The 24,318-nt window shown below is 49.4% G+C and overlaps 1 protein-coding gene across 1 annotated transcript in view; it reads left to right on the top strand.

The window, feature by feature from the left end:
* Positions 1-24,318, top strand: part of APAF1 (apoptotic peptidase activating factor 1) — a 166,241-nt gene that overhangs the window by 68,141 nt on the left and 73,782 nt on the right. The window contains exons 15-17 of the mRNA XM_075344681.1: positions 11,246-11,374; positions 12,811-12,936; positions 14,171-14,320. Of these exons, the coding sequence (XP_075200796.1) occupies positions 11,246-11,374; positions 12,811-12,936; positions 14,171-14,320 (405 nt within the window). The remainder of the gene's footprint in view (positions 1-11,245; positions 11,375-12,810; positions 12,937-14,170; positions 14,321-24,318) is intronic.

Raw genomic sequence — 24,318 nt, 5'->3', positions numbered from 1 at the left:
GGTGTATATGTTGTTCATATTGGTATATATGTCGCCCATCCTGGTGTGTGTGTGTGTGTGTGTGTCTGTGTGTGTGTGTGTGTGTGTGGCCCATCCTGGTGTATGTGTGTGTGGCCCATCCTGGTGTATGTGTGTGTGGCCCATCCTGGTGTATGTGTGTGTGGCCCATTCTGGTGTATGTGTGTGTGGCCCATCCTTGTGTATGTAGTGTGTCCCATCCTGGTGTGTGTGTGTGTGTGTGTGTGTGGCCCATCCTGGTGTGTGTGTGTGTGTTTGTGTGTGTGGCCCATCCTGGTGTGTGTGTGTGTGTGTTTGTGTGTGTGGCTCATCCTGGTGTGTGTGTGTGTGTCTCATCCTGGTGTGTGTGTGTGTGTGTGTGTGTGTGTGTGGCCCATCCTGGTGTGTGTGTGTGTGCGTGTGCGTGTGGCCCATCCTGGTGTGTGTGTGTGTGTGTGTGTGTGTGTGTGTGTGTGTGTGTGTGTGTGTGTGTGTGTGTGGCCCATCCTGGTGTGTGTGTGTGCGTGTGGCCCATCCTGGTGTGTGTGTGTGTGTGTGTGTGTGTGTGTGTGTGTGTGTGGCATTCTGGTGCTTGCCTTGCCTCCGCTCCTCGATATGCAGCGTCCTCTTCTGATGCCAGCAACTGACTTTCCATGTACATGACGAACAGCTCAATATGCCAGTGCCGTGCGTCCCCAGTCATACACAGACCTCAGCTGGCGGCTAATCCAAAATGAATTTTCACTGCTCCCCATTCCCATAATCCCGCCCATCTCTCGACAAAAATTTTCATTCATTTACGATCACTGACCTCAGTGCCGAGAGGTGGGTAGGTTTATGGGCATGGGGCGCAGTGAATATTCATTTTCCTTAATAGCAGACACATGTGGTCACCTTACCCCTGCCACCGCAAGCTTCCTACAGTGGCGACCTTGACCCTACTCCACTGTAGGTTGTTAATGATTGTATTATACATTGGCATTTAGGAACACGTGCTACAATTCTTCATATAATGGTAGATTTACATTGACTAGTGCTCATTCGAGGAGAATATCTACCAATACCAATGTAATAACTCGATTAATGATCATTTAATAATACAGGCTAATAAAAATTGTATGTGGGTGGAAGATCACTAAATCAATAACTAGTTATTGATTTATAGTTATGATTATGAGGTTAAAATAGGTTTCATTTCAAAAGTTTTCATTTACAAAATGAATATTAATCTGCAAATTGTTTTTTTCTTTGTCGCTCCATTGGGAGACCCAGACAATTGGGTGTATAGCTTCTGCCTCCGGAGGCCACACAAAGTATTACACTTTAAAAGTGTAACCCCTCCCCTCTGCCTATGCACCCTCCCGTGCATCACGGGCTCCTCAGTTTTATGCTTTGTGTGGAAGGAGGCACACATCCACTCATGAATTCTCAGATTAGTTATATCGGTTGGAAGAAAAGTGGGCCCCCACGGGGCCCCCGGCATGTTCCCTTCTCACCCCACTAAGTCGGCGGTGCTGTTAAGGTTGAGGTACCCATTGCGGGTACAAAGGCCGGAGCCTCATGCCGTCTCCTTCACCATCCCTTAGCGGCTCTGGGAGAAGTAGGATCCTGAGCGGTCATCCATCCACTGGGACCGTGCTCCCTCCGCAGCCCCTGTGGGAATCTGTCGGACAGGAGTTTATTTATCCTCAGGGACCGGGCCCTGCATCACTAAGGTACTCTGTATCCCCATGGGGGATGTGCATGGAGCGCCTTCATCCCGGACGCTGCAGCAGCTGCTTATTTGTGACGGCCGGCGGACTTCCGCGCCGACCGCGCCTGTTTGTCGGCCGCGGTCTTAAATTTAGTCCCCGGCTTCAATTGCGGCCTAGTAGCAAAACTCCCGCCCCCGGGCCTGTCTATCAGGGGTAAGGGCGGGACGGCCGGCCTGACGTCGGCTGTGAGGGCCGGAGCATCCTGTATGTTTCCTCCCCCCTCACTGATCACTGTGGGGACTCCAGATTCCCGCACTTTTTCTAACGCCGCCCACGGCGGTAAGCCACACCGGTCACCCGGTGCTGGTCCCCTTAGGGTGCCGGAATAGATACTATATATATATTTATATATTTCTGTTCGGTCGGGCTGTATACCCTTCCCATATACCCTCAGTGATCACTCTCCTAGGAGACAACAGCATGTCGTCCACAAGGAGCAAGGGTGCCAAGGCACAGGGTTATTTTGCGACCTGTACCTCTTGTGCGGCTAAGTTACCTGCGGGTTCCACCTACCCTCACTGTGAGCAATGCTCAACCCCTGTTTTGCTTCCTCAACCCGAGCCTCGGTCACTAGTGGGCCCCTCGGCTCAGGTAGAACCCCTTGCTCCCCCTGTCCAGGCGGCAGGGACAGAGTTTGCAGTTTTTGCTGAAAAACTCTCTGAGTCACTCTCACAATCCATGGCTCAGTCTATGGACAAATGGTCTGCCAAGCTGCTTGAAGCTTTGCAGTCCAGACCGGTCCTTACACAAGCCCCGGGCCCTGTTGGATCTTCACCTCCAGGCCCCTCTCTGTCCGCGCCGCAGCACGTTCCCAGGGGGGCCCTAGGTCTCACGTGGAGGACTCCGGCCCGGACCACAGTCCCAGACCGGCTAAGCGGGCCCGCTGGGAATCTTCCCCGACTTCTTCACGCTGCTCGGGTTCCCAGCGTGAGGACTCTCTGGAGGACGAGGCGGACGTCACAGCTCAGGGCTCTGACACTGACGTTGCTCTCAATCTTGACACACCTGAAGGGGACGCCATAGTAAATGACCTTATCTCGTCCATCAACCAGGTGTTAGATATGTCTCCCCCGCCGCCACCGGTAGAGGAGTCGACTTCTCAGCAGGAGAAACACCAGTTTCGGTTCCCTAAACGTACACGGAGTGCGTTTTTCGATCACTCTAACTTCAGAGATGCTGTCCAGAAGCCCAGAGCGGTTCCGGACAAGCGCTTTACTAAGCGCCTTACTGACACACGTTACCCCTTCCCCTCTGACGTGGTTAAGGGTTGGGCTCAATGTCCCAAGGTGGATCCCCCAGTCTCTAGATTGGCGGCTAGATCTGTGGTATCGGTTGCAGATGGATCATCGCTAAAGGATGCCACTGACAGGCAGATAGAGCTCCTGGTGAAGTCCATCTATGAAGCCACGGGCGCGTCTTTTGCCCCGGCCTTTGCAGCCGTGTGGGCACTACAAGCTATCTCAGCTTGTCTGGCTGAGATTAATGCGGTCACACGTAATTCTGCTCCGCAGGTTGCGTCTTTGACTTCTCAGGCGTCAGCTTTTTCTTCCTACGCCATGAACGCAGTTTTAGACTCTGCTAGCCGTACAGCGGTGGCATCCGCTAACTCTGTGGCAGTCCGCAGGGCCATGTGGCTGCGCGAATGGAAGGCAGACTCGGCTTCCAAGAGGTTCTTAACCGGTTTGCCGTTTGCTGGCGACCGCTTGTTTGGTGAACGATTGGATGAGATTATTAAGGAATCCAAGGGAAAGGACTCCTCCTTACCCCAGTCCAAACCAAAGAGACCTCAGCAACGGAAGATACAATCGAGGTTTCGGTCCTTTCGTCCCTCCGCCAAGCCCCAATCCTCTTCGTCCAGCAGGCCGGAGAAAGGCCAGAGGAACTCCTATGCGTGGCGGTCCAAGTCACGCCCCCAAAAGGCCGCAGGAGGCATTGCTTCCAAGGCGGCCTCCTCATGACTCTCGGCATCCCCGAACCGCATCCTCGGTCGGTGGCAGGCTCTCCCGCTTTGGCGACGCCTGGTGGCCACATGTTCAAGACCGATGGGTGAGAGACATTCTGTCTCACGGTTACAGGATAGAGTTCAGCTCTCCTCCCCCGACTCGTTTCTTCAGAACATCTCCGCCCCCCGAGCGAGCCGATGCACTTTTTCAGGCGGTGAACGCTCTGAAGACAGAAGGAGTTGTGATCCCTGTTCCCCTCCAGGAACATGGTCGCGGCTTTTACTCCAACTTGTTTGTGGTGCCAAAGAAGGACGGCTCGTTCCGTCCCGTTCTGGACCTCAAACTGCTCAACAGACATGTGAGCACCAGACGGTTTCGGATGGAATCTCTCCGCTCTGTCATCGCTTCGATGTCACAAGGAGACTTCCTAGCATCGATCGACATCAAGGATGCTTATCTCCATGTGCCGATCGCACCCGAACATCAACGCTTTTTGCGTTTCGCTATCGGGGACGAACACCTTCAGTTCGTGGCATTGCCTTTCGGCCTGGCGACAGCCCCACGGGTGTTCACCAAGCTCATGGCATCTGTTGTAGCGGTCCTACACTCTCAGGGTCACTCGGTGATTCCCTACTTAGACGATCTTCTGGTCAGGGCACCCTCTCAGATGGCGTGTCAAAACAGCCTTACCGTCGCTCTGGCGACTCTCCAGCAGTTCGGGTGGATCATCAACTTCCCAAAATCCAAGTTGACACCGACCCAATCACTGACTTACCTCGGGATGGAGTTTCATACTCAGTCAGCAGTAGTCATGCTACCGCTGGACAAACAGCTTTCGCTGCAGGCAGGGGTGCAATCTCTTCTTCGGGGTCAGTCACACCCCTTGAGGCGCCTCATGCACTTCCTGGGGAAGATGGTGGCAGCGATGGAGGCAGTGCCCTTCGCGCAATTCCATCTGCGGCCACTCCAGTGGGACATTCTCCGCAAATGGGACAGGAGGTCGACTTCACTCGACAGGAACGTCTCTCTTTCCCTTGCAACCAAGAGGTCACTTCAGTGGTGGCTCCTTCCCAACTCTCTATCGCAGGGAAAATCCTTCCTACCCCCCACCTGGGCTGTGGTCACGACGGACGCGAGCCTGTCAGGGTGGGGGGCGGTTTTTCTCCACCACAGGGCTCAGGGAACCTGGACTCCGATAGAGTCATCCCTTCAGATCAATATTCTGGAGATAAGGGCAGTGTATCTAGCCCTATTGGCCTTTCATCGGTGGCTGGAGGGCAGGCAGATCCGGATCCAGTCGGACAACGCCACTGCCGTCGCATACATCAACCACCAAGGCGGCACTCGCAGTCGTCAAGCCTTCCAGGAAGTCCGACGAATTCTGCAGTGGGTGAAAGCCACAGCTTCCACCATCTCCGCAGTTCACATCCCGGGCGTAGAAAACTGGGAAGCAGATTTTCTCAGCCGACAGGGCATGGACGCGGGGGAATGGTCTCTTCACCCAGACGTGTTTCGAGAGATCTGTCGCCGCTGGGGAACGCCGGACGTCGATCTCATGGCGTCACGGCACAACAACAAAGTCCCGGCATTCATGGCCCGGTCTCAAGATCACAGAGCTCTGGCGGCGGACGCATTAGTTCAGGATTGGTCGCAGTTTCGTCTGCCCTATGTATTTCCTCCTCTGGCGATGCTGCCCAGAGTGCTGCGCAAGATCAGGTCCGACTGTCTTCGCGCCATTCTCGTCGCCCCAGATTGGCCGAGGCGGTCGTGGTACCCGGATCTGTGGCATCTCACGTTGGGTCAACCGTGGGCGCTCCCAGACCGCCCAGACTTGCTGTCTCAAGGGCCGTTTTTCCATCTGAATTCTGCGGCCCTCAACCTGACTGTGTGGCCATTGAGTCCTGGCTCCTAGCGTCCTCAGGGTTATCTCAAGATGTCATTGCCACTATGAGACAGGCCAGGAAACCAACGTCCGCCAAGATCTATCACAGGTCTTGGAGGATCTTCTTATCCTGGTGCTCTGATAATGGTTTTCCTCCATGGCCGTTTGCCTTACCCACTTTTCTTTCATTCCTTCAATCCGGAATGGACAAGGGTTTGTCTCTCGGCTCTCTCAAGGGACAAGTATCGGCGCTATCCGTATTTTTTTCAAAAGCGTCTAGCCAGGCTTCCGCAGGTCCGCACGTTCCTGCAGGGAGTTTGCCACATAGTCCCACCTTACAAGCGTCCGCTGGAACCCTGGGATCTTAACAGGGTGCTAACGGCTCTTCAGAAACCACCTTTCGAGCCGCTGCGGGATGTCTCTTTATCACGTCTTTCGCAGAAGGTGGCATTTCTAGTGGCAGTTACATCGCTCCGTAGAGTGTCGGAGCTGGCAGCGCTGTCATGCAAAGCCCCCTTCCTGGTTTTTCACCAGGATAAGGTGGTTCTGCGTCCGGTCCCGGAATTTCTCCCTAAGGTGGTATCCCCTTTTCATCTCAATCAGGATATCTCCTCACCTTCATTTTGCCCTCATCCAGTTCACCAATGTGAAAAGGATTTGCACTCGTTAGATCTGGTGAGAGCTCTCCGGCTCTACGTGTCTCGCACGGCGCCCCTGCGCCGTTCAGATGCGCTCTTTGTCCTTGTCGCTGGCCAGCGTAAGGGTTTGCAGGCTTCCAAGTCAACCTTGGCTCGGTGGATCAAGGAACCGATTATTGAAGCCTACCGTTCTTCTGGGCTTCCGCTTCCTTTGGGGCTGAAAGCCCATTCTACCAGAGCCGTGGGTGCGTCCTGGGCATTGCGGCACCGGGCTACGGCTCAGCAGGTGTGTCAGGCAGCTACCTGGTCTAGTCTGCACACACGAAACACTATCAGGTACATACCTATGCTTCGGCAGACGCCAGTCTAGGTAGGCGAGTCCTTCAGGCGGCGGTTGCCCACCTGTAAGAGGGGGTCGTTTTCAGCTCTTTTTATCGAGGTATTCTTTTACCCACCCAGGGACTGCTTTTGGACGTCCCAATTGTCTGGCTCTCCCAATGGAGCGACAAAGAAGAAGGGAATTTTGTTTACTTACCGTAAATTCCTTTTCTTCTAGCTCCTATTGGGAGACCCAGCACCCGCCCCTATTCCCTTCGGGCTGTTTGTTCTTTTGTGTACACATGTTCATGTTGAATTGTTCTTTTGGTTCATGGTTTTCAGTTCTCCGAACATCCTTCGGATTGAATTTACCTTAGACCAATTTATAAGTTTCCTCCTTCCTGCTTTTGCACCAAAACTGAGCAGCCCGTGATGTACGGGAGGGTGTATAGGCAGAGGGGAGGGGTTACACTTTTAAAGTGTAATACTTTGTGTGGCCTCCGGAGGCAGAAGCTATACACCCAATTGTCTGGGTCTCCCAATAGGAGCTAGAAGAAAAGGAATTTACGGTAAGTAAACAAAATTCCCTTCATTACTGCAAATCGTCTTTTTAAGCAGCTGCCATTCAGAATACATTTTAGTTTGGTTCAGAAGTGTATTTCTGCACTGGTGATGTGATCTACAATTTGATTCATGCTTTGCGCTGAGTGTGTGTTTGCAGGTCATAGGAACTTATTAAATAATTGTAAGTTTACCAAGCTTCCAATATCATCAGGACCGCAGCACTTTTACTATCCAGTGATGACATATATTTGGAGATGAGATTTTTTTTTTCCTGCTTAATTTTTATTGTTCTGTTGCTAAAACATACTCTGTTAGTCCTCTTTCCCAGGTTAGTCATTCTGGTATGTATGTGACAGTTTTTATACGTACCAGAATCACAGACATACGCAGACCTATTATAATCAATGAGTCTGCACACACATCAGTGATTTTTTTTTTCACTGACCGTGTCTTCGTGCAGCGTATACGCGTGTCCGGAATTTCATCACAGAGACATGTCCGTTTTTTCTGGCAACATTGATGTCCCACAGACCACACTATGGTGTGATCCCTGGAACACGTACCAGAAAAACATGTGCATTTAAAATAAAAAGCTTTTTAAACTCACCTGTCTCCAGCGACGCGGTCTCCGGCTGCTGCTGCTGCCTGTTGCTTCCAGCCCGGCTAATTATTCTCATGAATAATAATAATAATTTTATTCATTTATATAGCACTATTAATTCCACAGTGCTTTACATACATTGGCAGCATATATGCAGTTATGTACTGCACAGCTAACCCCAGAAGTAGCTGCAGAGGGGAGACAGCGGCGGCCGGATACAGGAGAGCTGGAGATTCAGCACCACACACAGCAGGACCAGGGACAGGTGAGTTTTTAATACCTGATCTCCATGTGTTATCACGTATCACGGATAGCACATGGAGAACACACATGTGCCATGAAATCACGGCACACAGAGGGACATATGCATTTTTAGCACATCAGTGAAAAACATCTGTGTTTTTCACTGACGTGTGAAACAGGCCTTAGGGGGTATCCTCCGTATAAATAATGCACTGTGGGGCAGATTTATATTTACTGTCTTAAATATTACTAATTCAGCAGAATGCCTGCTTCTGACGACTCTCTGCTCCCTTCTCTTACTGGTAGAGATAGCAGCAGGGAGGCGCTGTGGACAATCATGCAGTGGAAAAAGTACGTGAGGGAGGGCAGAGAAAACCGGCTGGAAACAAAGAAGAAAACACATGTAGAGGAAATAATTTGAGTTCTGAAGCTCTGCTGATACATGAAAGCAAACAAAGACCACAGTATACCCACAGAACTCACATCGTGCATGTATTACACAGAGAAACACTGCTACAAAAGAAAAAAATTGTATAAGGTTGAAAAACTGCATTTCAGGGGGTCTGACAATGAAAAGGGATTGACATTTGCAGCCCAAAATTTTATTGACTAAACGTGTCCATTAACCTATATGAAAATCATTTTTTCCATGTCAAAAGGTGTCTTTAGCTTTTAAATCAATATGTTTTTGCAAAATTGTGATGCACACCTTTGAAGGATACCTGTCATTTAATCAGCAGGCATCGTGTTATTGAGCAGGGGAGCTGAGAAAACTGTTATATCATTTAGTGAGACAAGATTCAGTATGAACTGTGTTTTATTCATTTAATCCTGTGGTTTTTCTGGGATCTTCGGTCCAGTGATCCATCTTATCAGTGATTGACAGCCATCTCTCTATGCATTCTAATACAAAGAAAGCTGTCAATCACTGATAGGCCCGCTCACTGCACTAAAAATCCCAGAAAGAGCAGAGGTTTAAATGGATGAAACACAGGTTATAATGAATATTTTATGACAACACCATATATCCGTCTTGCTCAGCTTTTCCTACAAAACAAAACAGAGTACATGCCTTACAGCAGTTTTGAAACGTGGCTATAAGAGAAGGCACGGCTAAGAGGAGTCTTAAAATGCCACTATTACACTAAAGAGAACCTCATCAAGTAAATGCAGTCCAATCTGCAGGTACCATGTATATTGGACATGGTGCAATCTACATTGTGCGTGCAGATTAGACTGTATCGTAAAGGTACCGTCACACATAACGAGATCGCTAGCGAGATCGCTGCTGAGTCACGGTTTCTGTGACGCAGTAGCGATCCCGTTATGTGTGACATCTACCAGCGATCAGGCCCCTGCTGTGAGATCTCTAGTCGTTGCCGAATGGTCCAGGCCATTTTCTTCAAAGGCGATGTCCTGCTGGGCAGGACACATCGCTGTGTTTGACACTGTGTGACAGGGTCACAGTGACTGCTGAGATCATTATACAGGTCGCTACTGCGACCTGTATCGTTCCTGCATCGTTGGTAAGGTCTGACTGTGTGACATCTCACCTGCGACCTCCCAGCGACTTACTAGCGATCCCTATCAGGTCGCATCGTTTTCGGGTTCGCTGGTAAGTCGTTGTGTGTGACTGGACCTTAAGATTCCTCTTAGCTATGCCTCCTCTTAGAAGCCACTTTACAATTGTTAAAGGGGTACGCTGGGGAGATAGTTATTCTAATGGCCATGCCTTCATAAACTATTAAGATGAGATCCATAGTGTTGTTTCCCATCCTCACAGTACCTGCAATTTAGTGTAATGCTTGAGCTGCTCTTTAATGCCCCCCTCCCTTCTGGGACATTACATCACACATCAGGGTGCATGACTTGATCCCGTATGCTAGTAGGTAGCTGGTAGCCCCTTTATATCTGCTTCTATTCAGTCCAATATTAGGGGGTTTGGTGGGGGCATGGCCTCTTCCATGATCTAGGATTGAAGGGAAGCAGATATTATCAGTGGACTGGCAGCTACTGTACTGGTAGCAGGCCATGTACTCTGATGTATGATGTAACATCCCAGAAGGGAAGGGGAGCACTAAGGAGCGGCTGCAGGATTACATTGAATTACTGGATTATGAAGGTAGGGAACAACACTATGGATTTCATCTTTATAGTTTGAGGGCATGGTCATTTAGAATAACTTTTGATCTCCCTTGACTACCCCTTGAACTAAGCAATCTTAAAGATAATCTATATATTGCTAAATAGTGAACCGTTCTGGATCTGTAACTCTGTTGCACATTCTTTTCTCTCTCTGCTCTCGCCTTGCCTAATCTGCACACATTGTGCAAAGTTGCTTTTGAATACTATATAGGTCCATGCAGTTTTCCAATGCTATCAGTGATCCTAGTTTGTGAAAGACTGTGAAGCAAAACCGTATTGTGTTCCATGTCTACTAGCAGCATGTATCCCCTCCTACATAAAACCTATGCTCTGGCATGCTGTATTTCAAATAACTGTAAATCTTTTGTTACCTTGGTCTGTGTTATATGTACTGTACTACTCTAAAAGCGGACTAGTCACCAGGTTTTTTACAATATGAACTAAGGCCACCACCTTTACCGCCTCTTTTGCAACACTCTGTCAACCTGCCTATAAGCCTCCAAACTAATCTGCATACCTAAATAATACCTTTTCTAATCCTCTCATATGGCACGGTCCTGTCCAATGGGTGTCGTGGGTCTCAGTTCGGTGCCTCCGCTCTCCCTGCAGTCACCGTTCTCTTGACCTGCCTCATGTGGTAGCTCACCCTACGTCATCCACACAGCTCCCCCAGTCTTGACACTGCACAGGTGTACTTTGTTCTCCTGCTTAGGAAAGAGCAAACTACTGTAATGCGCATGCGCTGGTTTTATTTCCTGGTCATTGGCGCTCTTCTGTCCTCTCCCGTCGCATACGCATTACAGTACTTTGCGTTGTCCTCAGCAGGGCACAGCAAAGTACACCTGCATAGGCGCAAGATTGGGGGTGTTGTGTGGATGAAATAGGACACCATCCACATGAAACAAGGCAGTATGCACTGGATTGCAGGGAAGAGACAAGTTGACCGTGCAAGACCAGCAACGCCCATTGGACAGGTCCACACTGTCCTGGAGTATTATAAAAGATATTTTTCAAGTTCTGCAGCAGGTGTTTGGGGCTTATAAACAGGTTGCTAGATTATTGTAAAAGCGGTGGTCTCAGTTTATCCTGGGAAAACCTGGTGACAGGTTCCCTTTAAAGCTGTCACCATATACATCTGATTGTTAACGCTTTCCCTTTAGATTTGGAACGCGGTAACCGGGACGCTGATCCGGGATTACGATGAACATACGGAGCTGGTCAGTTGCTGCCAGTTCACTAATGGAGGCTATCCTCTTCTTGCTACTTGTTCCCACGACTGCTTGCTCAAAGTATGTGAGCCTTTTTCCCTTATATTACACATTGTAATTATTATTACTACAGTTTCTGTTCATCATTTGTATTTTTAGCCAGGCGGAAAGAATAGCACTGCCATTTTGGACAGGCACATTTTCCCTTGTTTTTTTTCAGTAATTACTGTGCCAGCTCATTGGGGCAGAAAGTAATGGTGCAGTAATTGCTATACACTTATGTTGTCTGTAAGGCAAAGCAGAAATAATTACTATTAGTCGGCTTGATCCTGAAATATCAAAGGATTTTTAACAGTAAATATCACTTGTTAAGTCGACTCTAGCGTTCTGTGTACAGGTGTTTTAATGGCAGCCAATAGAAAACTAGCATTAAGGCCAAATTAATTGAAATTAATTACAATAATATATGCATTATATCCTGGTTGGTAAAAAGGAAAATTCTATAAAATTATAACGTTATAATTACTTCTTTCAATCTACATTTGCTGCTATTTGTATGTTGAAGAGCTTTTTATTCCTAAGGTAAAAGAGAAAAAAATAGCCTTGAGATTTCTGCAAAATTGCCAATATTTAACATATGAGAAAATTCCTGATGAAACATGGATGATAAACATGACACACCGATGAAAATCTGATCAAAAACACTGATGAAAAACAAGTTTCAGCGGATCGCTGCCATTTAACTCCAGGCTTAATCATGGCAGCGTCTATGAGACAGCTTACATGATTAACCTGTAAGTAAAGTGAATAAACTCACACACCGAAAAATCCTTTAGTTTAAATAAAAGACAAAAAAGCCCCCTCTTTCACCACTTTATTAACCCCTCCCAACACACAGCTCCGGCGTAATCCACCGAGGTCCCACGACGCTTGCATCCAGCCGCAACTGACACATACTCAATGCAGCCTCGTAACGAGACTGCAGATGTAATTACAGGTAATTTCTGACGGTTAGTAATGTGAACACACTACCGCTCGCGGGAAATGCAGTGTGTCCTCACAGGGACTCTATCTATTGATTATCTATCTATCCATTAGCTATTTATTTATTTATCTATCCATTATCTATTTATCTATCTATATCAGAAGGAAATTACCTTTTTTTTTTTTTTTTTTTTTCCATTGTGCTTTATTGCATTGAATGTATTAAAACACATGTACCAACCCACGGAAAAACCGCACCAAAACTGTACAAAAACGCAACAAATGCATGCGGATTTCGGTGCTTTTTGTTTTTGCGGTTTTTTTTTCGCGGGTGCGGAAATCTTTCAGAGCCTGCGGAATTTTCTTTAGAAAATTCCATTTTCTAGTGCGCACAGGGCCTAAACTCTAAAGGTACCTGGCCATATAGTTGTAAGGTATTTCTGTAGAATTTCCTCTATTTTGTTTACATAGGAATGAAACAGAAATTTGTTAGTGAATCCTATCTAATCTTTTGTCTACTTGAATGTACACAGCTGTGGGACCTCGATAAGAAGCATTGTAGGAACACTCTTTTTGGCCATGGGAATTATGTCAATCATTGCAGATTTTCACCAGATGATAAGTATTTGGCCAGTTGTTCCATGGATGGCACATTAAAGGTAAGTTCAACATTATTTAAGTTTGTGTGGATTTTCATATTTTCTTAATTTAGTTGCTTTTTATTTATTTCAAGCATGAAATGTTTGCCCATTCTTCTTTGCAAATGAGCTCTAGCTCAGTGAGATTGCGTGGAGAGAGTTTGTAAAGAGCAATTTTCATGTCTTGCCGCAGATTCTCAATGGGATTTATGTCTGGACTGTGATTGAGCCATTCACACGCATGAATATGCTTTCATCTAAACCATCCATTGTAGCTCTGGCAGTATGTTTAGGGTCCCTGTCCTTGTAGAACGTGAATCTTCGTCCCAGTTTCAGTCTTTCCAGATTGGGTGGAGAGAGTTTGTAAAGAGCAATTTTCATGTCTTACCACAGATTCTCAATGGGATTTATGTCTGGACTGTGACTGAGCCATTCACACGCATGAATGTGCTTTCATCTAAACCATCCATTCTAGCTCTGGCAGTATGTTTAGGGTCCCTGGCCTTGTAGAACGTGAATCTTCGTCCCAGTCTCAGTCTTTTTCAGCCTTCAACAGGTTTTCCTCCAGGATTACCCTGTATTTAGCTCCATACATCTTCCCATCATCTATGACCAGCTTCCCTGCCCCTGCTGAAGAAAAGCATCCCCACAGCATGATCCTGCCACTTCTCAGCTTTTTATACTAATGTACCCAAGCTACTGCCCTTGTGGGATAAATAAACTGGACTCATAAACTGTGTCTGGTGTAGTCTCTGAGACCTATTAGCCAAGCCACACACTATTTGTTGTCCTTTTTGGCTAATAGAAGTGGACACCAGGGCAGATTGGCTTTGTGCATAAATGTACAATAGTGTATTTATCAATCGATTGAAGCTGCAGCCAATACCAATATAAAGGTAGGTATTTTGTAATTAAAAGGATTGTGTCACAAAGGTGAGTGATAGGATATAGCTAGAATATTATAATTATTTCAAGTCATTGCTAATATGATCAGTGTAATCCTCACTGATCGGAACAAACTGGCAGTGGCGCTTTGAAGGCTGTGTGCCGCTCTATGGTTTCTCAGCTCAGAAATGGTTGCAGTAATCTGTACCCTGATAAAAAGTAATGACACCAGTGTGAGCACAGCCCTAAAGTGAGCAGATTGTAGATCAGACAGTAATTATAGCGCGCAACAAATTATGTTGAAAATGTGCTGCTTATTTATATCCAGTTAAAATGCCAAATCCTCACAACGATTTCTCTCCCTCATTAGCTATGGGATGTGTCGTCTGCTAATGAATACAAGGACATAGATGTCGCAGTCTCTTTCCAAAAAAACGATGAGTCCCAATTTCAGCTGAAATGCTGTTCCTGGTCTAATGACTGCTCCAGAATAATGGTGACCGCACGTAATCGCCTTTATGTAAGTGTTCCTTATGAACTGGTTAATGGGGTTAAGCATTATATGGATCCACATGATCACAGGACCTCATCCACATGCAGCAGAACACCTATTACATAGTGGTTAATGGGACATTCCTTCAATTCCCCTCTTCATTTTTGCAATATGGCTGCCAGTTTCTCCACCTGCTCTTTGATTGGGTTCCTCTCATCTGTTCTGGGTTGGATCAGAGAAGATAGGTATCCTTGAATACCAGAGGACAGCGTGCATACATGAAGCGTAGAATCAAAGGCATCGTGCAAGAAAGGTTAGAAGGATGACATCCGATATTGAAAGTATATATTATGCACTCGTTCTGAAATGTAATTGGGAACTAAAGGGTAATTTTAGGCCATTGCACATGTTAATACCTTGTGAGTGGTAAATTACATAGTAAAACTGTGAGGGAAACTTCTGCAATGTGTGTACATCATCTTTTAAAGTCCAAGGGGCTGATTGATAAACGTTTTACATCACAAAACTGTCACAAAAGCTTTGAAAAGTTGCAGATTTTTTTGCATATAATGGAGATGTGCAAACATGTTGCGAATCTTGGCGTTTTTCGCGTTATTTTGGATCATCTCCGCCAAAATAAGCGAAGTTGGTGAGAAGCCAGGTGGGGGCGTGACTCTCAATTTAGTCAAATCTATCAGTGATTTCTATGTTCAAAATGCTACTAAAGTCCCTGAGGTGCAAGGCACTTTCTAGAGCCGCCAAATTCATTAAAAGGAATCTGTCAGCAGGTTTTTGCTATGTAAGCTGAAGCCAGCAGGCTGCAAGGGTTAACACAGAAAGTTCAGGCATGCCTGTTTTATCACTGTCTGATCTTTTGTTTATTTTCTATGTTTGTTTAAGCAGCAGGACCCTTATTACAGGTCTAAAAACTCATGTGCATGGCAGTTTAACACTCCCCCTCCTCTGATTGACATCTCACAGTCAATGTACAATCTCTATTGAGAGCCTGGTGTGGGCAGGGACAGCTCCCTGGACTCTGCTACATGACTAAACCTAAACATTCAGATTGTGTCAAAACGGTTGCAGCCAGTAATCTAAGTGACCGCACACTCAGAAGTAGTTTGCAAAAAGTGATCAAAGTTTATTTACAAATGTGGTACAGGGCAGTAGGTGGTGTCGGGAAATGAGCGACTAAAGCAACGTTTCAACCCTTATGGGTCTTGTTCATGTTGTCGCTCAGATATGCAGTGCAAGAGGTGCGCTCGTGCTTATATCCATTAGTAGTAAAACCAATGGTGGGTACCTTGAATCATGTAATAAGAAAATGGGTATCTTCTGAGTCCTGGTTAATATAACGCACCAACGTCTTGTAGTGACAGGGTTGTACTTGTTATATAGGCTTGAGGAGGGAGATAGTGACTCAAAACGTTCCCACGTCTTGTAGTGGCAGGGTTCTTATTGTATAGCCTTGGAATATACTGTAAACATATGGCATGTACTCCAATAGTTATAGTGATAAGGTAGGTCTATCTTCAAGATCAAGGTGATAAATCTGACGCTGCAGTGTCTTGTAATAGCAGGGTTCTGACAGTTGTATAGCCTTGCAATTGGAGAAGGTTCACATAACACACCAGCGTCTTGGAATGGCAGGGCTTAAGCCTGCTTTACACGTTGCAATTAGTTGTACAATCTCATTTGCGATGTGACACGCCCAGGTTGCATACGGGATCTTAAGAGATTGCACGTAGGTCGTTCATTTGCTGTCACACGAGCGTTAGTAGTCTATGTTAAATTGATCAATTTTGTGTGCGATCTTTTAGATCATGTGTTCTGTGACGTATGCATTGGGCACCCTTTTTTTTTATTTATTGACTTGCCAAGCGTGTGTAATGTGTAGGGATGCGTTTTTACTATGTCATCTGCCATTCAGCGCTGCTACATGGCCGCTAACAGCAGACACAGACAGCCATGTAGCAGAGCTGAATGGCAGATGACAGCAGACACAGACAGAGCCGCACTGTCAGAATGAACTCGGGTTAACTTCACCCGACTTCATTGTCATGCTGCGGCTCTGTCTGTGTCGCGCCCTGATTAGCGGTCACCTGTGAAGGACTCACCGGTGACCGCTAATCCCCGGAGTGACTGAAGTGTCCCCCCCCTCTCTCATACTCACCGATCCCCGGCGCGGCGCTGCACGGCATTCACACTGCTCCGGCTGCTTTTACTATTTTGAAAAAGCCGGCCGCCCATTAAACAATCTCGTATTCCCTGCTTTCCCCGCCCACCGGCGCCTATGATTGGTTGCAGTGAGACACGCCCCCACGCTGAGTGACAGGTGTCACACTGCACCCAATCACAGCAGCCGGTGGGCGTGTCTATACTGTGCAGTGAATTAAATAATTAAAAAAACGGCGTGCGGTCCCCCCAATTTTAAAACCAGCCAGATAAAGCCATACGGCTGAAGGCTGGTATTCTCAGGATGGGGTGCTCCACGTTATGGGGAGCCCCCTCAGCCTAACAATATCAGCCAACAGCCGCACTCACCTCATTTGCTGCGTGGAGGTGAGAGGAGTGGCGGTGAGTAGCGCTATCAGCTGAGCTGTCACTGAGGTTACCCGCGGCCACCGCTGGATCCAGTGACAGCGGGTAACCTCAGTGACAGCTCAGCTGATCGCGCGGCTATCTTCATTAGCTGCGTGGAGGTGACAGGAGCGGCGGTGTATTCTGCAGCTCCGGTCACCTCCATGCAGCAGCGCTGGAAGCGACGCTGGACCATCCTGGAGTACGCCGGGCATGGAGGGCTTTTCTTTGTCGCTCCATTGGGAGACCCAGACAATTGGGTGTATAGCTTCTGCCTCCGGAGGCCACACAAAGTATTACACTTTAAAAAGTGTAACCCCTCCCCTCTGCCTATACACCCTCCCGTGCATCACGGGCTCCTCAGTTTTATGCTTTGTGTGGAAGGAGGCACACATCCACTCATGCTCCCATCTTAGTCAGCAGCAGCTGCTGATTTTATCGGTTGGAAGAAAAGAGGGCCCCCACAGGGCCCCCGGCATGCTCCCTTCTCACCCCACTAAGTCGGCGGTGCTGTTAAGGTTGAGGTACCCATTGCGGGTACAGAGGCTGGAGCCACATGCCGTTTTCCTTCACCATCCCTTAGAGGCTCTGGGAGAAGTGGGATCCTAACCGGTCATCCATTCACTGGGACCGGGCTCCCTCCGCAGCCCCTGTGGGAATCTGCCGGACAGGAGACTTGTATCATCAGGGACAGGGCCCTGCATCTAAAGGTACTCTGTGTCCCCATGGGGACGGTGCATGGAGCGCTCGTTTCACAGACGCTGCAGCTGCTGCTGGTTTTGTGACGACCGGGACTTCCGCGCCGACCGCGCCTGTTTGTCGGCCGCGGTATTAAATTTAGTCCCCGGCTTCATGCGGCCTAGTACCATAACTCCCGCCCCCGGGCCTGCCAGTCAGGGGTAAGGGCGGGACGGTCGACCTGACGTCGGCAGTGAGGGCTGGAGCATACTTTAGGTTTCCTCCCCCCCCTCACTGACCACTGTGGGGCACCAGATTCCCGCACTTTACTATTCGCCGCCCACGGCTCCCTCCTCCCCTGAGAGCTCCGGCAGCCATTTTTACAACACATTCTGCCGGTGGAGGATTTCAGGAACGAGCTCTGCAGCTCTGGGAGACCCAAGGCAGGGAATCTGGTGGACACACACCGCTTTGGGCGGTCGGTAAGCCACACCGGTCACCCGGTGCTGGTCCTCCTAGGGTGCCGAAGTATATATATATATTTATACTTGTATATATTTTCTCTGTTCGGCCGAGTTGTTTTGCTTTTGGCTATATACCCTCAGTGATCACTCTCCTAGGAGACAACAGCATGTCGTCCACAAGGAGCAAGGGCGCTAAGGCAAAGGGTTATTTTGCAACCTGTACCTCTTGTGCGGCTATGTTACCTGCTGGTTCCACCTACCCTCACTGTGAGCAATGTTCGGCCCCTGTTGCACTTGCTCAGCCGGAGCCTCGGGCACTAGTGGGACCCTCGGCTCAGGCAGACCCGTCTGCTTCCCCTGTCCAGGAGGCAGGGACAGAGTTTGCAGTTTTTGCTGAGAAACTCTCTGAGTCACTTTCACAATCCATGGCTCAGTCTATGGACAAATGGTCTGCCAAGCTACTAGAAGCCTTGCAGTCCAGATCGGTCCTTACACAGGCCCCGGGCACTGTTGGATCATCGCCTCCAGGCCCCTCTCGGTCTGCGCCGCAGCGTGCTCCCGGGGTGGCCCCTAGGTCTCACGTGGAGGACTCCGGCACGGACCACAGTCCCAGACCGGCTAAGCGGGCTCGCTGGGAATCTTCCCCGACTTCCTCACGCTGCTCGGGGTCTCAGCTTGAGGACTCTCTGGAGGATGAGGCGGACGTCGCAGCTCAGGGCTCTGACCCTGACGTTGCTCTCAATCTTGATACACCTGAAGGGGACGCCATAGTAAATGACCTTATAGCGTCCATCAACCAGGTGCTAGATCTTTCTCCCCCAACTCCACCTATAGAGGAGTCGGCTTCGCAGCAGGAGAAACACCAGTTTAGGTTTCCCAAACGTACACGGAGTGCGTTTTTCGATCACTCTAACTTCAGAGATGCTGTCCAGAAGCACAGAGCATTTCCGGACAAGCGCTTTACTAAGCGCCTTAATGACACACGTTACCCCTTCCCCTCTGACGTAGTTAAGGGTTGGGCTCAATGTCCCAAGGTGGATCCTCCAGTCTCTAGACTGGCGGCTAGATCTGTAGTATCAGTTGCAGATGGCTCATCGCTCAAGGATGCCACTGACAGGCAGATAGAGCTCCTGGTGAAATCCATCTATGAGGCCACGGGCGCGTCTTTTGCCCCGGCTTTTGCAGCCGTGTGGGCACTCCAAGCTATCTCAGCTTGTCTGTCTGAGATTAATGCGGTCACACGTACCTCTGCTCCGCAAGTTGCGTCTTTGACTTCTCAGGCGTCGGCTTTTTCGTCCTACGCCATGAACGCCGTCCTGGACTCTGCTAGCCGTACAGCGGTAGCATCCGCTAATTCGGTGGCAGTCCGCAGGGCCATGTGGCTACGCGAATGGAAGGCAGACTCTGCTTCCAAGAAGTTTTTAACCGGTTTGCCGTTTTCTGGCGACCGATTGTTTGGCGAGCGATTGGATGAAATTATTAAGGAATCCAAGGGAAAGGACTCGTCCTTACCCCAGTCCAAACCGAAGAGACCTCAGCAACGGAAAATACAATCGAGGTTTCGGTCCTTTCGGCCCTCAGCCAGATCCCAATCCTCCTCGTCCAACAGGCCAGAGAAGGGCCAGAGGAACTCTTATGCGTGGCGGTCTAAGTCACGTCCCCAAAAAACCGCCGGAGGCACTGCCTCCAAGGCGGCCTCCTCATGACTTTCGGCCTCCCCAAACCGCATCCTCGGTCGGTGGCAGGCTCTCCCGCTTTTGCGACGCCTGGTGGCCACATGTCCAAGACCGATGGGTGAGAGACATTCTGTCTCACGGTTACAGGATAGAGTTCAGCTCTCGTCCTCCGACTCGTTTCTTCAGAACATCTCCGCCCCCATCTCGGGCCGGTGCACTTTTTCAGGCTGTGGGCGTCCTGAAGTCAGAAGGAGTGGTGATTCCCGTTCCCCCTCAGGAACATGGTCACGGTTTCTACTCCAACTTGTTCGTGGTGCCAAAGAAGGACGGATCATTCCATCCCGTTCTGGACCTCAAACTGCTCAACAGGCATGTGAGCACCAGAAGGTTTCGGATGGAATCTCTCCGCTCGGTCATCGCTTCGATGTCACAAGGAGACTTCCTAGCATCAATCGACATCAAGGATGCTTATCTCCATGTGCCGATCGCACCCGAGCATCAATGCTTCCTGCGTTTCGCCATCGGGGACGAACACCTTCAGTTCGTGGCACTGCCTTTCGGCCTGGCGACAGCCCCACGGGTCTTCACCAAGGTCATGGCATCCGTTGTGGCGGTCCTACACTCTCAGGGCCACTCGGTGATCCCTTACTTAGACGATCTCCTAGTCAGGGCACCCTCCCGGGTGGCGTGTCAACACAGCCTGACCGTCGCTCTGGAGACTCTCCAGCGGTTCGGGTGGATCATCAACTTCCCAAAGTCCAAGTTGACACCGACCCAATCACTGACTTACCTCGGGATGGAGTTTCATACTCTCTCAGCGATAGTCAAGCTACCGCTGGACAAACAGCTTTTGCTGCAGACAGGGGTGCAATCTCTTCTTCGGGGCCAGTCACACCCCTTGAGGCGCCTCATGCACTTCCTGGGGAAGATGGTGGCAGCAATGGAGGCAGTCCCCTTCGCGCAGTTTCATCTGCGCCCACTCCAATGGGACATTCTCCGCAAATGGGACAGGAGGTCGACGTCCCTCGACAGGAACGTCTCTCTTTCCCTTGCAGCCAAAACCTCTCTTCAGTGGTGGCTTCTTCCCACTTCTCTGTCGCAGGGAAAATCCTTCCTGCCCCCATCCTGGGCTGTAGTCACGACGGACGCGAGTCTGTCAGGGTGGGGAGCGGTTTTTCTCCACCACAGGGCTCAGGGAACCTGGACTCCGACAGAGTCCTCCCTTCAGATCAATGTTCTGGAGATAAGGGCAGTGTATCTAGCCCTAAAGGCGTTCCATCGGTGGCTGGAGGGCAGGCAGATCCGCATACAGTCGGACAACGCCACGGCGGTCGCGTACATCAACCACCAGGGCGGCATGCGCAGCCGTCAAGCCTTCCAGGAAGTCCGGTGGATTCTGCTGTGGGCGGAGGCCACAGCCTCCACCATCTCCGCAGTTCACATCCCGGGCGTAGAAAACTGGGAAGCAGACTTTCTCAGTCATCAGGGCATGGATGCGGGGGAATGGTCTCTTCACCCAGACGTGTTTCGAGAGATCTGTCGCCGCTGGGGAACGCCGGATGTCTATCTCATGGCGTCACGGCACAACAACAAAGTCCCGGCATTCATGGCACGGTCTCAAGATCACAGAGCTCTGGCGGCGGACGCATTAGTTCAGGATTGGTCGCAGTTTCGACTGCCTTATGTATTTCCTCCTCTGGCGATGCTGCCCAGAGTGCTGCGCAAAATCAGGTCCGACTGTCGTCGCGCCATTCTCGTCGCTCCAGATTGGCCGAGGCGGTCGTGGTACCCGGATCTGTGGCACCTCACGGTGGGTCAACCGTGGGCTCTCCCAGACCGCCCAGACTTGCTGTCACAAGGGCCGTTTTTCCATCTGAATTCTGTGGCCCTCAACCTGACTGTGTGGCCATTGAGTCCTGGCTCCTAGCGTCCTCAGGGTTATCTCAAGATGTCATTGCCACCATGAGACAGGCCAGGAAACCAACGTCCGCCAAGATCTATCACAGGTCTTGGAGGATCTTCTTATCCTGGTGCTCTGATAATGGTTTTGCTCCCTGGCCTTTTGCCTTACCCACTTTTCTTTCATTCCTTCAATCCGGAATGGACAAGGGTTTGTCTCTCGGCTCTCTCAAGGGACAAGTATCGGCGCTATCCGTATTTTTTCAAAAGCGTCTAGCCAGACTTCCGCAGGTCCGCACGTTCCTGCAGGGAGTTTGCCACATAGTCCCACCTTACAAGCGTCCGCTGGAACTCTGGGACCTTAACAGGGTGCTAACGGCTCTTCAGAAACCACCTTTCGAGCCGCTGCGGGATGTCTCTTTATCACGTCTTTCGCAGAAGGTGGCATTTCTAGTGGCAGTTACATCGCTCCGTAGAGTGTCGGAGCTGGCAGCGCTGTCATGCAAAGCCCCCTTCCTGGTTTTTCACCAGGATAAGGTGGTTCTACGTCCTGTTCCGGATTTTCTCCCTAAGGTGGTATTTCCTTTTCATCTCAATCAGGATATCTCCTTACCTTCATTTTGCCCTAATCCAGTTCACCAATGTGAAAAGGATTTGCACTCATTAGATCTGGTGAGAGCACTCCGGTTCTACGTGTCTCGCACGGCGCCCCTGCGCCGTTCTGATGCGCTCTTTGTCCTTGTCGCTGGCCAGCGTAAGGGTTCGCAGGCTTCCAAGTCAACCTTGGCTCGGTGGATCAAGGAACCGATTCTTGAAGCCTACCGTTCTTCTGGGCTTCCGCTTCCTTTGGGGCTGAAAGCCCATTCTACCAGAGCCGTGGGTGCGTCCTGGGCATTGCGGCACCGGGCTACGGCTCAGCAGGTGTGTCAGGCAGCTACCTGGTCTAGTCTGCACACTTTCACGAAACACTATCAGGTGCATACCTATGCTTCGGCAGACGCCAGTCTAGGTAGGCGAGTCCTTCAGGCGGCGGTTGCCCACCTGTAAGAGGGGGCCGTTTCGGCTCTTTTTTATTGAGGTATTCTTTTACCCACCCAGGGACTGCTTTTGGACGTCCCAATTGTCTGGGTCTCCCAATGGAGCGACAAAGAAGAAGGGAATTTTGTTTACTTACCGTAAATTCCTTTTCTTCTAGCTCCTATTGGGAGACCCAGCACCCGCCCCTGTTCCCTTCGGGCTGTTTGTTCTTTTGTGTACACATGTTGTTCATGTTGAATCGTTTCTTTTGGTTCATGGTTTTCAGTTCTCCGAACATCCTTCGGATTGAATTTACCTTAGACCAATTTATAAGTTTCCTCCTTCCTGCTTTTGCACCAAAACTGAGGAGCCCGTGATGCACGGGAGGGTGTATAGGCAGAGGGGAGGGGTTACACTTTTTAAAGTGTAATACTTTGTGTGGCCTCCGGAGGCAGAAGCTATACACCCAATTGTCTGGGTCTCCCATTAGGAGCTAGAAGAAAAGGAATTTACGGTAAGTAAACAAAATTCCCTTCTTTGGGGCTGATTAAAGTGGTGAACCAGGGAATGTGTTTGTGCTTTTTATTTCTAATAAAGGATTTTTTTGGGTGTGTGTGTTTATTTACTGTCACTTACAGATTAATCATGGAGGGTGTCTCATAGACGCCTGACATGATTAATCTAGGACTTATTGGCAGCTATGGGCTGCCAATAACTCCTTATTACCCCGATTTGCCAACGCACCAGGGCAAATCGGGAAGAGCCGGGTACAGTCCCAGAACTGTCGCATATAATGTATGTGGCAATTCTGGGCGGCTGTTGGCTGATATTGTTAGGCTGGGGGGCTCCCCATAACGTGGAGCTCCCCATCCTGAGAATACCAGCCTTCAGCCGTATGGCTTTATCTGGCTGGTTTTAAAATTGGGGGGGGACTGCACGCTGTTTTTTTTAATTATTTAATTATTTATTTCACTGCACAGTATAGACACGCCCACCGGCTGCTGTGATTGGGTGCAGTGTGACACCTGTCACTCAGCGTGGGGGCGTGTCTCACTGTAACCAATCATAGGCGCCGGTGGGCGGGGAAAGCAGGGAATACGAGATTGTTTAATGGGCGGCCGGCTTTTTCAAAATAGTAAAAAGCCGCTGGAGCAGTGTGAATGCCGTGCAGCGCCGCGCCGCGGATCGGTGAGTATGAGAGAGGGGGATAGACTGACATGGACAGAGAGTGAGGGACAGAGATAGTGACCGACTGACAGAGATTACCGAATGACAGACCTTGTGAGGCGCTTCAGAACGCAGCTTTTGAGCTGCGCTCTGAAGCAGACCTTTTTTAAGCTGCAGTGCAGAGTGCACACCTGTGCACATAGCATCAGACACCAAAATCGTATGAGGGATGTCACCCGTTACAATTGACTAGGTTCGTGCAACAAAATGCTCAATTCTAGAGAAAGATACGATGTGTTTGCGATCAACGGTTTTGCGTTCAATCCTGATCGCACGTAGGTGTCACATGCAGATACCTCACAAACGATGCCGGATGTGCGTCACTTACAACTTGACCCCAATGACGGATTGTGAGATATATTGAAGCGTGTGTTGGGGACTTTAGCCTTTAAGATGAACATGGTTACTCTGACATCCCAGAGCCTTGTAGTGACAGGGTACTGCCTTAAAGATCTGCGCTCCCGCGCCTAAATCCTGGTATCTG

The sequence above is a fragment of the Anomaloglossus baeobatrachus genome, chromosome 4 (assembly GCF_048569485.1).
Source record: "Anomaloglossus baeobatrachus isolate aAnoBae1 chromosome 4, aAnoBae1.hap1, whole genome shotgun sequence".
NCBI classification, from domain to species: domain Eukaryota; kingdom Metazoa; phylum Chordata; class Amphibia; order Anura; family Aromobatidae; genus Anomaloglossus; species Anomaloglossus baeobatrachus.
This window is presented reverse-complemented; position numbering and strand designations above follow the sequence as displayed.